At 39.5% G+C, this 13,546-nt stretch overlaps 1 protein-coding gene across 1 annotated transcript; it reads left to right on the plus strand.

Annotated features, from left to right (window-relative positions):
- Positions 1–1,935: 1,935 nt before the first annotated feature.
- Positions 1,936–4,610, plus strand: LOC144083997 (homeobox protein otx5-like). Its single transcript, XM_077612235.1, has 3 exons — positions 1,936–2,597; positions 3,241–3,392; positions 3,908–4,610. Exons 1-3 carry the CDS (start codon positions 2,498–2,500, stop codon positions 4,544–4,546), a joined length of 891 nt encoding a protein of 296 aa, XP_077468361.1. The 5' UTR covers positions 1,936–2,497; the 3' UTR covers positions 4,547–4,610.
- The last annotated feature ends 8,936 nt before the right edge of the window (positions 4,611–13,546 follow it).

Here is a 13,546-nt window from a genome sequence, read left to right on the forward strand (position 1 = left end):
TTAGTGCATGCAATGTTTTCGAGTAGCTGTTACGTGACAATGCGCGTGCACGCCTCTGTTACGCGCAAACAATAGGCCTCTTTGAGGGCCCCAATGTTTTTCTTTTTTACTCTATTTGCGCTTGCTATTTTCTATGCACTCGCCGACCTGTTGTTCAGTTAAAAAAACAACTAAATAAAAAAAAGAAAGAAAAACAGGACGTGCTTGTTTCGTAGGGAATGGAACGTGCACGAGCGCTCGCACACACACACGCGCGGTCACGCGGTCACAGGCCGACAAGAAACAAACTCACCTCGTTAGGCAGGTGGAGATATTTCATTTAAGATTTGGAAACATTGAAAGACGCCGGTGAAATTGTGCCCGCAGTTCTGTGTGTGTCTTTATATCTCTGCTTTGGCTTTACTGCTAGATAAACCCCTTACACACTTTGGGCCGCAGCTTCATGGGCTTGGGCGCTTGTCTTTTTGTGTCAATGTGTGTGTGCGTGTGTGCGTGTGCGTGTGTGTGTGAGTGTCTGGATTTTCAACTATAAGAAAGCCGATTCAATTAACAAGCAAAGAGAATCGGATTTGGACGATGCATGGGAAATTGTCTCGGCGCAAACGGTGCAGGGTTCGAATCCTGAAGGGAAGCGAAAATTAATCAGACAATATTGAAAAAAAGAAGCAGAAACTTACATTTTGCTCGAACAAAATGACATTCGTTTCGAAGAAATATGTTTAGAAGGAATAATTCTACCAAGGGGTTATTCAACATTTGCTTAGGAATTAAAAGGGTATCTATATAAATTAATATGAGTGGTAATGTGGCAGATGAAGAAAAATATTTTTGATAGGGACGATCATGTTTTTAATATTTGTCAGTGGATTTTAGTGAGCTTAAATGCCAAATATTTTTTATGACAACTACATTATTCTTATTATTATCAAACACGAGGTGTTTGTTAGGCAAAAAAGAGGATTTGATTGCCGCACAAGCGCTCTTTTGTGCTGCCTTTAATCCGACCTGCATGCACCTCTCCTCCACATTCAGCAAAAGTCACCCAGTTATTTACCAAGACCAAGGCTAAACATATTATTAATTATTATAAAATCATTCACATCTCCCTCTTTTGTTGCATTATTTTTTTAAGCCAATCCATCATATCATGACAATATCCAATTTAATATAAGTGCATGAATGAACAGGTCAATATTAATATTGACATTCTAAATTGTATCCCATTTAAACTTATAAATGACTAAATAAGTTACACGGAAATGTTCTATTGAATATAACTTTTAATGTTTTAATTAAATTGCATTATACACTATTTCTAAACATTCCTTTAAAGCAGGTACCAAACAAGTTAGACACAAAGAGGCAGAATTGTACACTGTCAGAAGCAGCATAAAAAAAATCCAATCTGCCAAATTACATTTTAAATCTAATTTATTTTAATGGTGATGAATTTGAGTGTTTTAAGAGAGAATAAAAAAAGAGAAACATCAAACGAGTTAAAAAGCCACAGTACATACAAAATATGATATGAAGCAAAGAGATGCATTTTGATTGGAAGCCGCATGTGGCTCAAGAGCCACGTGTTCTCTCTACAATAAGAAAACTTTGGCCTAAAAAAGTAGAATTACAATCCATAAAATATAATATTAACTAGTATAAAACTCATAGAGGAAGGAGGGAGAGAGGGAGAGGGAGAGAGAGAGAGAGAGAGAGAGAGAGAGAGAGAGAGAGAGAGAGAGAGAGAGAGAGAGAGAGAGAGAGAGACAGAGAGAGAGAGAGACAGAGAGAGAGAGAGAGAGAGAGAGAGAGAGACAGAGAGAGAGAGAGAGAGAGAGAGAGAGAGAGAGAGAGAGAGAGAGACAGAGAGGGGGTGGGGAGAGAGAGAGAGAAAGAGAGGGAATGTGGGTGTCTACTTGTGTAAGTTCTAATTAGCCAGCACTTCTTCTCTCGCCTCACTTGTTCAGTTCTTCTCGTGGCCGCAGTGGGAGAGCACCCGGACATTTCCTCCAGTCTTCATCCTTCCACAAACGCGCACTTTTCAGGACCACCACCTTCTAGCTGGAGACGCACTCGGACTTGAAAAGCAAAACCCAAATCTTTGGGTGCCCTATTTGATTTCAATAGCATTATTATATTTCGCTCCTGCTTTTTTTAGCATTGCGTCAGGCTGTTTTACCTTTTTTTCCATTTTCACATTTTACCTTGGACACCTGACACATTTGAACGAGTTGCGCATCAGGTGAGGTGTCCGTTTTTTTGCAGGTCAGGTGCAACAGGTGTCTTGCAAAAACCGAGAGCATTGGAAAAAGGACAGCAGGGTAAAAGAGTTTGAGAAACGCAGAATTAAGGGGAAAATTTGAGAGAGAGAGCAAGAGAGAGAGAGAGGGAGAGAGAGAGGGGGAGGGAGAGAGAGAGAGGAGTGGCGCTATAGGCCGCTGTTGTGGGAGAAGAGTAAAAAGTGAGGGAGTGAGGGAGTATTTTAAAGCCCACAGAAGGCATGATGTCCTACATTAAGCAACCCCATTACACCGTGAACGGGTTAACTCTATCAGGGCCAGGCATGGATCTGCTGCACACCACCGCCGTTGGATACCCAAGTAAGTAATCCATACTTCATCGCTTTCAATGGATGTGCTTTAAATGTGCTTTTTTTATGGAACCCCAAAATAATGATCAAATAAACCAATAGAGAATTGAGGTGAGGTATGTGAAAGTGAGGGCAACATCTGTGATTTTTTTCCATATCATTATGTATCCAAAGGAACATGTGTTCGCTTGACCTATAAATGTAGAGGATTATCAAAAAAACAATGCAAAAAGTGTGTGAATGCAAAGGCAGTTTGTTCTCACATGTACTTAATAGTCAAACAAACTGCAATCTGTTGCATTTAACATGTAACCTATTTTTAATGAAGGGTGTTCTTTGTGATTTAGAGTAGTGTCAGCTATGCTTTGCAACATCTGTGATGAAGAGATGCCAGAAGGTGTTTTGGGCCTTAAATGCAGATTGGAAAGCATTGCATTGAAAGGCATCTTTTTTTAGTTGTGGGTTGGTTTTGCTCAACATTTTTCTTTTTGAAACAAAAATAGAAATTTTGAATCAAACAAAAATGATTTATCCAGGCATTATTGGAAATAACTTTTGTTATTGCTATTTTTATGATTATTGTTGTTGTTGTTGTTGTTATTATTGTCATCATCATTAAACCTTTTTTGTTCCTTTTCTTTCCACTCACACAGATACCCCACGTAAGCAGCGTCGTGAGCGCACCACCTTTACACGAGCGCAGCTGGACATCCTGGAGGCTTTGTTTGCCAAAACACGTTACCCAGATATCTTCATGAGAGAGGAGGTGGCTCTGAAGATCAACTTGCCCGAGTCTAGAGTACAGGTGACTAAACCAAATGATATCAGAACCTATATTGTATATATGCTTATTATATTTATTTCATTCAATTTTATCAGAAAACACTTATTCAGAGTTAAACTGAATTCATTTCTTGTTTTTTTTTACTCCTGGGGGAGGAGAATATCAAAAGAATATTGAAAATAAGGAAAACATGTTTCAGTAAGACAATCGTAGGGTGTATAAAAACATCATTGACACTCGTATTCACACAAAAAGAAAGTTTAATTTAACCAAACATGTTTAAGGAATAAAAAAAGACGACCTACATTTATTATACGACTTAAATAATGTACACTGTATTCATTTATTGTTTTACTTAAAAAAAACATTATAGACATGCTAGCTAATTTTCCATATTTGTTACATATCAGGTTACCTTTACAAATATGTTAAATTTTTTTCACTCTATGACAAATCAATGTTAGAACACCATTTGACACGTTTACCTGTATTTTGACGTTTCCGTTCAAATGTGACGTAACCTTACCCTCACCCAGGTATGGTTCAAGAATCGTCGAGCAAAGTGCCGACAGCAGCAGCAGCAGAGCACGGGCCAGTCCAAACCGCGACCCCCTAAAAAGAAGGCCTCCCCGGTTCGTGACACCGGCAACGAGGCCAACGTCAACCCTAGCAACGGTCCCTACAGCCCGCCTCCACCTCCCCCGGGCACCGCCATCACCCCCATTTCCAGCTCTGCCAGCGCCACAGTGTCCATTTGGAGCCCGGCCTCCATCTCCCCTCTGCCCGATCCCCTGTCCGCCTCCACCACCCCCTGCATGCAGCGTACCACCGCCTACCCCATGACCTACACCCAAGCCCCGGCCTACAGCCAGGGTTACCCAGGTTCCTCCTCATACTTCACCGGCCTGGACTGCAGTTCCTACTTGTCACCCATGCACCCGCAACTGTCGGGCACAGGAGGCGCGCTGAGCCCCATCACCGCCTCATCCATGGGCGGCCCCCTCAGCCAGTCCCCCGCTTCACTCTCCTCCCAAGGCTACACGGCCGCTTCGTTGGGTTTCGGTGCTGTCGACTGTCTGGACTACAAAGACCAAGCTGCCTGGAAGCTCAATTTCAATGCCACTGACTGTCTGGACTACAAGGACCAGAGCTCCTGGAAGTTCCAGGTCTTGTAAATATCATAAAGCAAGGGGTCAGGAAGGGAGGGGATATGGGAACAAGAGTGGAATCAGACTCAGATTTTTTTTACTGTATTTTCTGGACTATAAGTCGCACCCGAGTATAAGATGCATAAAGAAATGGAAAAAAAATCCTATTACTTTTAATGCAGTGAAAGTTGTTTTTTTGGTGGAATAATTAATTATACATTAAAAAAATTAATACAATAGGGTCATAACAAAATATAGAAAAAAAACCATCCCAAATAACTGTCTGTAAATGTAAAATACATGTTAACAACTGTTCAGATAAATTGTCAATCTCACTCAATTCACTACAAAATCCACTTAAGACATCATATTCAGTACACACATCAACACAATGTGAAATAAAACAAAAATAATAATATTTGAGTTGCTCCAGAGTATCAAAAAAGATGACTTATAGTCCAGAAAATACCGTACCGTTGTTGATTTTTACCAAGTGGTCAAAGAAAGCAATCAAAATGGATCTGTGATAAAATCTCTGGTAGTTGGTTGCAAATTATGGCAATTTTGAGCTTTTACACTGCCAGGCCTCCCAGTCCAAATGAATTGCACGTATCAATTGCAGACAATGCGTTCAAATGTGTCTGATTTTGGAGCTTTTCAACTCAACAAGCAACTCTCCCAAAGGGGAAACCTTGAAGAGGTACAGATCAATACCCTATCCAAGCGGATGATTCCCCAGAAGCCTTGTTTGATACGGACCCTCTTCAGCCTGATCCAAGTCAAGAGACTTGATTGAGTCCCTGGAGTGACTGCAGTAAAAAAAAAAACTTGTTGCCTTTGAGCATGCTTGTAATCATTAGGAGAATGGCTCATGCATTGTTAGTTTAATAGGATCAAATGCTTGGCAACAATGGCCACATTGTGGCAGTTGACACTCAAAAGAATACCCCCACCCTCCCTCTCCTTTTCAGAGAAAGTTTGCAGAATTGAAGCACGTCTGCTATAGTGGGAGCAGGTATTGAATTTTTTTGTGAAAGATCTGATGGGGGGGAAAAAGACTGGACCAGGGAAAGGGAAAGGACCTGCTCATGCACTGGCCTATGCTTAGCACAGAGAGTTTGGGGTCTCCCAAAAAAGGATGGGGGGGCTACCAACATATGTATTTCATGTATGTTTTTTTTTCTTTTAGTATTCTTCAAACATTTGTGGGTTTGTCAAAGTAAAAAAAATGCTGTCATTTGTTTTGATGTTGGTATTATCAGTGTAAATGCTGTCATCAACATCATTGATTTCATTTCATTTAGATGGTTTGGCTTTTGCTAAAAGACTTTTTTTGTTTTTGTTTTGTATATATTTAACCCTGGAAATGCAGTTTCACGCGTCCATACAACAACATTTCTCATTCTTAAATCTTAGGAAACTGCCAACTTTTTAATTTTCTTTTTTTTTCTTCTTCTCCTGTTTAGGTATATTTTTCTGGTATCTTCTCTATCCAACTCAGGGTCTGATAAAAGTATCGGTTATAGATACATTTCTATTAATGCTTCTTAATCTGATTTACTGGACTTTTATCTTTTGCATAATGATATCATCTCTGCTTTATTTTTCTGATATGAATGATTCTTTTAATTTTGTATATTACATTTGTCTTGTGTTTGACCAGTTTGCGCCACTACCATGCTAGATAGCTTGAATGTTTCTGAGACATTAAATAACCTTGTTTAAACATTTTGTCTGGCTTACTCTTCTTCCAGCATGCAGCGAGTGAGAGGATAAATAACTCTTTAATACGTGTGTTGTATCAGACCGAAGCAGCAATAGCTCACCCCCAAGAAGTTGAACTTTTAAAGTCAAGGTTTAAATTTTGCTCTAACAAAAAGGGCAACTAAATGTTGGGCAAAAATTGGTCTGTTTCATGACTACTTCCCCTTAAGCAAGGTATATTATGTTCCTTGGACCACGTTATTGAGGCAGGTGCCCCCCCTACAAACTTTTTAGCAACATTATGAGTTGTGTTGTGGAGATTCATTGATTTATAATCCAATTGTTAGGGATAAATTTGTACATTGTTATGCAGTTTATCCACTAGTCATTCTTATTTCAATGGAACAAATGTGAACATTTTAATAAAGATTTTCAATACCTGAAATGTGAGGATATATTTTCTCAAAATAAGATGTATGACAATTCTGAGATTAAGGGTTCAATCCCAGATTCTGACCTTTCTGTGGAGTTTGCATGTTTTTGCTTGCATGGGATTTCTCCGGGTGATTTGTCAATGTGTGAGACCCCCTGCAACATGACTCGCTATGGCAAGGAGCTGTCCATGGTTAAGATTCCCAGTAAGGCATCAGCTAAGTATCTGGCTAAGAAATTCAACAAAACAGAGCAGTACATTGGGGAAAACCTATTGGTTTTGGACATCTTTTTCAAAGCTTTGAATTACAAGAAGGAGCAGAAAAAGGCCTACGAAACTAAAGGTAACTTTAGTTAAGGGTGTAGAAGGGTTAGATTTTGATTGGGTTTCACTGAAATCACTCGTTATAACACAGTACGAACAATATAATTCCAATTTAAGTATTTCCTGTGTGTATCTTTTTCTACTGTGTTTGTGTGTGAATATTTGTGTGATCACAGATCACTACGAAAACTTTTATGATAACTTCTGTTAGAATGTGCTGTCAACAATGTCAAGTGACAAAGTTAGAAAAGAGATGGATGGATTGATAGATGGATTTATAGATCGGAGTGGTTGAATGGATGCATACAGAGGGTCCTGTAATCCCTCAGTAGCAGCATATGGACAAGGGAGTACAGAGAGATGGACATACGTAAATACACTCTGGACTTAGAAATATGATTCATTTCTTTCTGAGCGCTAATCCTCTGGAAACAAGCTGGCGGCCAGTCTGCTCTGAAGGCACACTGTAATCACGCCGCAGGCTGAAAGCGCTGGACCAGCATCTATTATCCCCACCTCCCTCTCCCCCTCTCCAACCCCCACCATTTCCTCCCTCCTGTTGGACTGCAGTCCAATTTTATCTTAATCGATTCCTAATCCCGATGCCACCAAACATACACACGCCAAGCACGAGACTATGGACCTCACAGTGCATGCATAATGTATGCACTTTATATTCTTGGTTCAACACAAGTATTCACGCCCTCGACTGGTCGCCAGTCATGCGCACAGAGACACAAATGACCATACGCACTTAGAATAATACCGCCAAGTGAAGGCTAACTTTTGATTGTGGCTTTAATTCCTGTCATCTGTGTGACTTTAATGTCTTTTGCCAGTCATAATCAAAAGCATAAGTCATGAAAGAAGATTTGTAATCGTGCCGTAATGCTTCTGAATCGCACCTACAGCAGCATAAGTAGGTTTGAATGATCAGTAGCTAGCAGTGCTAACAGGATCAGTATTACACTACCAATGGATCAACCCGGGACTGTCACCCTCAGCATACATGTCTGCTGAGGGCTTTGCTGCAGATTACAATTTAACACCTAGTTAATATCACTAATAGTAAAAGTCCGAGTTTAGCGTTCAGATTAATATGTTGGCCCAAACCAGTTGGATTATGGAAGTCATTGACCTCCGTCCATCGATGTCCACTCACAAAAGTAATGCGAGTTAACATTTTGCATGATATGATGTCTGCATGACGTTTTTGATTTCGTCACGTCTTGAGCTAGAAAACCAAAGTTGAACCACCGAGCTATTTTGTCTTCTACGTCCTTCTTCTTTATCCGCACTTGTTGCCTCCTTCATGGATGCTTATTTTAGTATGGTTATGCCACCTCCTACAGTGGGCCCCCTCAAGCCCTCTGCTCCACCTCTCCTTGCAGTTTGTTCTTCTTGCTGATCTAATTTAGAGAATGTCCCAAATCCTCTTAGTGTCCTGCTCCCTCAGCGCAACCCTAAGTGAATTAGACAGGATTACTGTCTGCCCCTTCCTTCCCGCCTTCATCGGGCGGTTCCTTATTGTCGTCAAACTGTCACTCATCACTTCATTACGATGACCAACTTTCACTGGGCATATCTCCTAATACCCAAAGGGTTCAAATCGTCTTCATTTTATCATACTGACCCCAGTGACGCTCTCTCAGAAGACTTTGCAACTAAACCAGTTGGTACCCGCACTGGTCCAGATCATCTGTGACCATAATGAGGACAAATAGTATATATAGACATGTATATAGATTTTCATTTTCTAGTGCAGGTGTTCCAAAAGGCCCACGCGCCTTCCGTGAATTCAACTAGACAGACTCAGGCCCTTTGCGCTATCAATCAGGTGCATCGTAAATCCCATGTGACAAAACTCAGCCAATATAACTGTATCCATGGCAGCTGCATGTGTGAGATCAACAAGTGGGTAGGCTTACCAAGCAAACAATGTGTATACAATTTCAGAGTGAAAAAAATCAAATCAAATCAATTAATACTTAATAGTAATTAACTAGTATGGCTTCACACAAGTGCAATTCTTTCAGTCTTCACGCAGATGGTCGTACCGTAAGTCTTCTTGTGAGGTATCCATTAACCTTACAATATTTCATGAAATCATTTATATGTGGGGACAGCGTGAAGAGAACTTTATGTTTTTTTTTTTACTTTATTGTCGGACATGCATGGTTATAAGAGAAAAACAAAAATAGTTATTAACACATTTACAAGATATGGAACTTGCAGGGGTGCTATGAGCAACCCACACTACCTGTCCTAGAAAAAAAAAAATAAGCATTCGAAAAGCAGTAAGCAATTTACTGTAAACTGATACTTTTTGGGGGGTTTGCATCTTAAATATTAAACTTTAAATCACATTGGCTTTTTATTAAGGCCAGTTTTTGGTACACCTGTGCAATAATGATGTTGTCTAACAATATTTGAGAGTAGTTATATTGTGTAGGTGGAAAATATTTTATTTTTGGAGTTCATCAGATTAAAAAAATGGCATCATAAATAAAAGTGCTGTGTTTCATTTTTGGTCATGATGATGAGTCAAACGTAAATCTCGGAACACACCCTATAGATCGAACTGAAATTCAATGCAAATGCCTATGTATGCCAATTTAAGAGACTTAAAAGCCTCAATTTCTGATCATACCCATGATAAATGTTTATGACACTAACTTAAAATGACTATAATTTAATAGCGCATTGCTCATTTATGACACTGAGCATACAAAAAAAGCTAAAAGTTTGGATACTTCTATACATGATAGTTATACCCGAGCTATTTGTTTAGAAATAATGGAGCTCTATTTGGTACAAATGGACATTATACAGCTCAGGTATAGCATCAGAAATGACTTTTGCATCAGCTCAAGCCCCCTTTTAGAGTAAACCTCTATTATCATCCACCCACCCCCATGCCTGTTTTGCCTTCCAGTGCATCCTTCTCTCTTTGTCTCATCTCTCAACTCTCTGCTCTCTTCATCTGCGAGCCATCTGAATTCACTATACCTCCCAATACACACAAACCTACGCGTGCCCACATACACGTATTTCCTCCCTCACTTTCAGTAATTCCAGCCCTTCCTCTCTCACTTGTGTCGCTCGCCCTAATCCAGTTCTGACCTCAATCCCGTGATGTAACGTATCATGTGAGACGGGAAAAAGATTGGGAGAAATGGGAAAAGGAAAAGGGGAACAGGGCAAAATAGTGGGGTGCCATGTTTTAATCCTCAAAGCTGGAGCCACAGACCAATCTCAAACTGCTGGGATGGTTGAGGGGGTTATGGGACCTCCATTAAGTAAGCAAATATCACACACCATCTCGCACTCTCGCTCCCGTAGAAACATACACAGATGCACACAAGCGTGTGTACAAGTCCTCTTGCGAGCACAGACACAATGTGAAAACAAGTCAACATGTTTGTTACATCCCTGTGACTTGGTTGCTATTAAAAGCTGCGTGCTTGCAACTGTCAACAACACAACAAGTAGTTTGTTTTGGAGTGAAAGATCCTCACTCACAAATATTTACCACATTTCAGCCATACATGCATTTGTTGTTAAGATAACGCAGTTGTCTTTTTTAAACAGGCTGGATAAGCTTTTTTTTTTTTTTAAATTGAATTTGAATTTGTTTTTGTCCCAATAATAGGACACCTGACAACAAAGACATTAAGATTTATGAGATGAAATATCGCAGAATGTATATAATATGACATGATCCATAATATTAATTGATTTATAGTGACTCTCAGAGAGGTAACATTTAAAACATACAATTACTTTAATAATTAAGGTAATAATTAGGTCATTAGGATAGCTGGGTGAAGATAAAGTTATGTGCGCTCATAAAAGTAGTTTTAAACATTTGTTTCTCTTTGCTAAATACTATATATTTTTAATTTTATTTATCAGCTGGCCACCTGTTGTCCCCTGCCCGTGGCCCCAAGTCAGGTGGGATAGGCTCTACACCCCCCGCGACCCTAGTGAGGTTAAAGCGGTTCAGAAAATGAATGATTTTTATTTATTTTGCTTTCCCCCTTAAATTTGATTTTATGACAAAGGGGACGTCAATTTACTCAGAAAAAGCTAACATTGAAAGGTGAAAGGTGTTAAACGGAAAATGTTATGTAACGATGAGGTAAACATACTTGCCTACCAGTTTTTAGAACATCTTGCAGGCATCAATGAAAATATGTCAACATATGTAAAATATGTTTCATCTTGATTGAATTTATCATTATATAGAATCATTGTATGCTGATTGAAGCCACTTTGCTTCGGGCTGCGTGGGATTGATTCCCGCTCAGTGGCGGTGTGATTGTCAGTGCGAATTGTTGTCTGTCTTTACGAATGCCATCTCGACTGACTGGCGACCGGTCTCGGGTGTAGTCCTTCTTTCACCCGAAGTCCGCTGAGACAGACTCCAAAATGAATGAATGAATTGTATATGCTGGTTTTCTTTTCATTTTTACATGTCATAACTTCATTAAATTCTGGGATTGTGTTTGATGGTGTAGTTGGAAACTTTTCTAATGTATGCACATGAATGCATGCATATTTCTGAATGTTCTGCATACTGTACATCGGAACATCTTGGAGGAATTGTTTGTTAATCTGTACTGCGGTAGGTCGACAGAGGCTTGACCTTTGCAGTAGGGGGTCAAAGGGGAAACAAATGTTAGGAGATATGTGTGCTAGTTCACTGCCTTATTTCTGTTGAGCAGCATTTGGGCAAGGCAGCATTCTCACTCCTCCTGGTCAAGAGGTACAAAGAAGTACTTTCAAACATACATACGGATATTTGATTGATTTGATTTAATTTACAGTGTGTAAAACCAACTATAACCATTTCATTGTATATTGACATTACATGGAGTGATCTGCCATAGAAAGAATCATAAAAAAGTCCACTTTTCCCTCATTTTGTACAAATGACAGTAAACATTAAGTTAAGTTATCTTAATACCTATTATCTTCTGTTAAAAAAACATCCTGTTCCAAAGTAAAGATCCTTTGTCTAGAATCGTGTCATGTTAATGAATGTGTGTGGAAATCCTGGCATGTTACCAATTGAACACCCGTTTGTCCTACAATGAAATACTGTTAATCCCTGCAGCCTCCCAAGCTCCTGAGCCCCATGTCCCCAAGAACCCCCACAAATGCTCTCTTTGTGCTTTACTACACTAGAATAATCTCAGCGAGCCTTCATGTAGTCTGAACCCACTCAACCCCCCGTGGCTTCCTCCTACTTCTCTAATAACCATACACACAAATACCCTCACCTCCTGTCATTTTACTTCTGCAATTCTGTAATAAATAAATAAACATATTCATTCATTCATTTTCTCTACCACGTATCCACACCAAGGTCATGGGGGTGCTGGACCCTATCTTTGTTTTTGACATGTTGGAGGAAATCAAAGTACCTGGAGAAAATCAAGGTTGTCACAGATTATAGAGACAATACCAAGCTATTTTTTAAAGAATAAATGCAACATTGGATGTCAAATCAACATGTGACAGTCATTTTCAGGTGATGCTGAACATATATTCATAATTTAACATCCGTAGAGCAATGTTGATAAGCAACTTTGGTTCTTGGGTGAGCCGCAAAGTGTTTCCTGAAGGACATATTTTTTTCTGAAATACGGTGTTATATTTAGTATGCCAGAAATGATAAGAAACACAGCTTACAAAAATTTCACCCTCAACTGTCCATAAAATATTTTCCCAAAAATCTTTAGCATTTTACAGATAATAGCACCTCAAAGTATACTTGTTTCTGTCCTATTAATACTATCAAGGACAATATTAAATGATGTTAGTGTAGTATGGCAAAAATTTCAGGGGAAAAAAGTAGGTTTTATTAATTTGTGCATTCCACAATTTGAGACGCCACACTTTGATATCGGGAAACCAAAGCTAATGTACTTTTAAGTATAGAGTTGAAGAATATTGCATTTAGAATCAGATTATTTGAAAAGAAACAATTTTAAATCATTCAAATTTAAGTTAATTCAACTGAATTGTACTAATAAATGCACTGTTGGTGGAATGCAGGTGATGTGCAGATTTAATTTGGTCACACTTTTTCATACCACCAGGTGGACCCTGTACATCACTGGTGGTGCTCTAAACACACTTTGAATACCATTGTTTTAATAAAATTGAGATATTTGGTTCTATCATTGTTATAAACCCTCACATGACTTAAGTACAATAAAATTGAGGCACAATATTGTACTTCTGATTCGCAGCCCCCTTGTACCCCTCCTAACTCCATGCCCCCTCCTTCCTTGTGTACCAGTTGTTTACTAATCTGTTCCCAGCCTCCCAACCTGTTCCCTGGTCACTGATGAACTCAGTATATACACGTAGTATTTGTCTCTTCCTTAACATTGCTCCCTCTCTTCCAGCAGAAGACACCCCCCCACCCACACACACACCCACACACCTCTCTTCTGCCGCAACCATACTCAACCCCCGTCTACCAATCTGAGCACTGTGTTAATCTGGTCCTGCTCGGACGGTCAGCACTTTGAGTAGCAGACAGACAGATTGGC

The sequence above is a fragment of the Stigmatopora argus genome, chromosome 10, assembly GCF_051989625.1.
Source record: "Stigmatopora argus isolate UIUO_Sarg chromosome 10, RoL_Sarg_1.0, whole genome shotgun sequence".
NCBI lineage: Eukaryota > Metazoa > Chordata > Actinopteri > Syngnathiformes > Syngnathidae > Stigmatopora > Stigmatopora argus.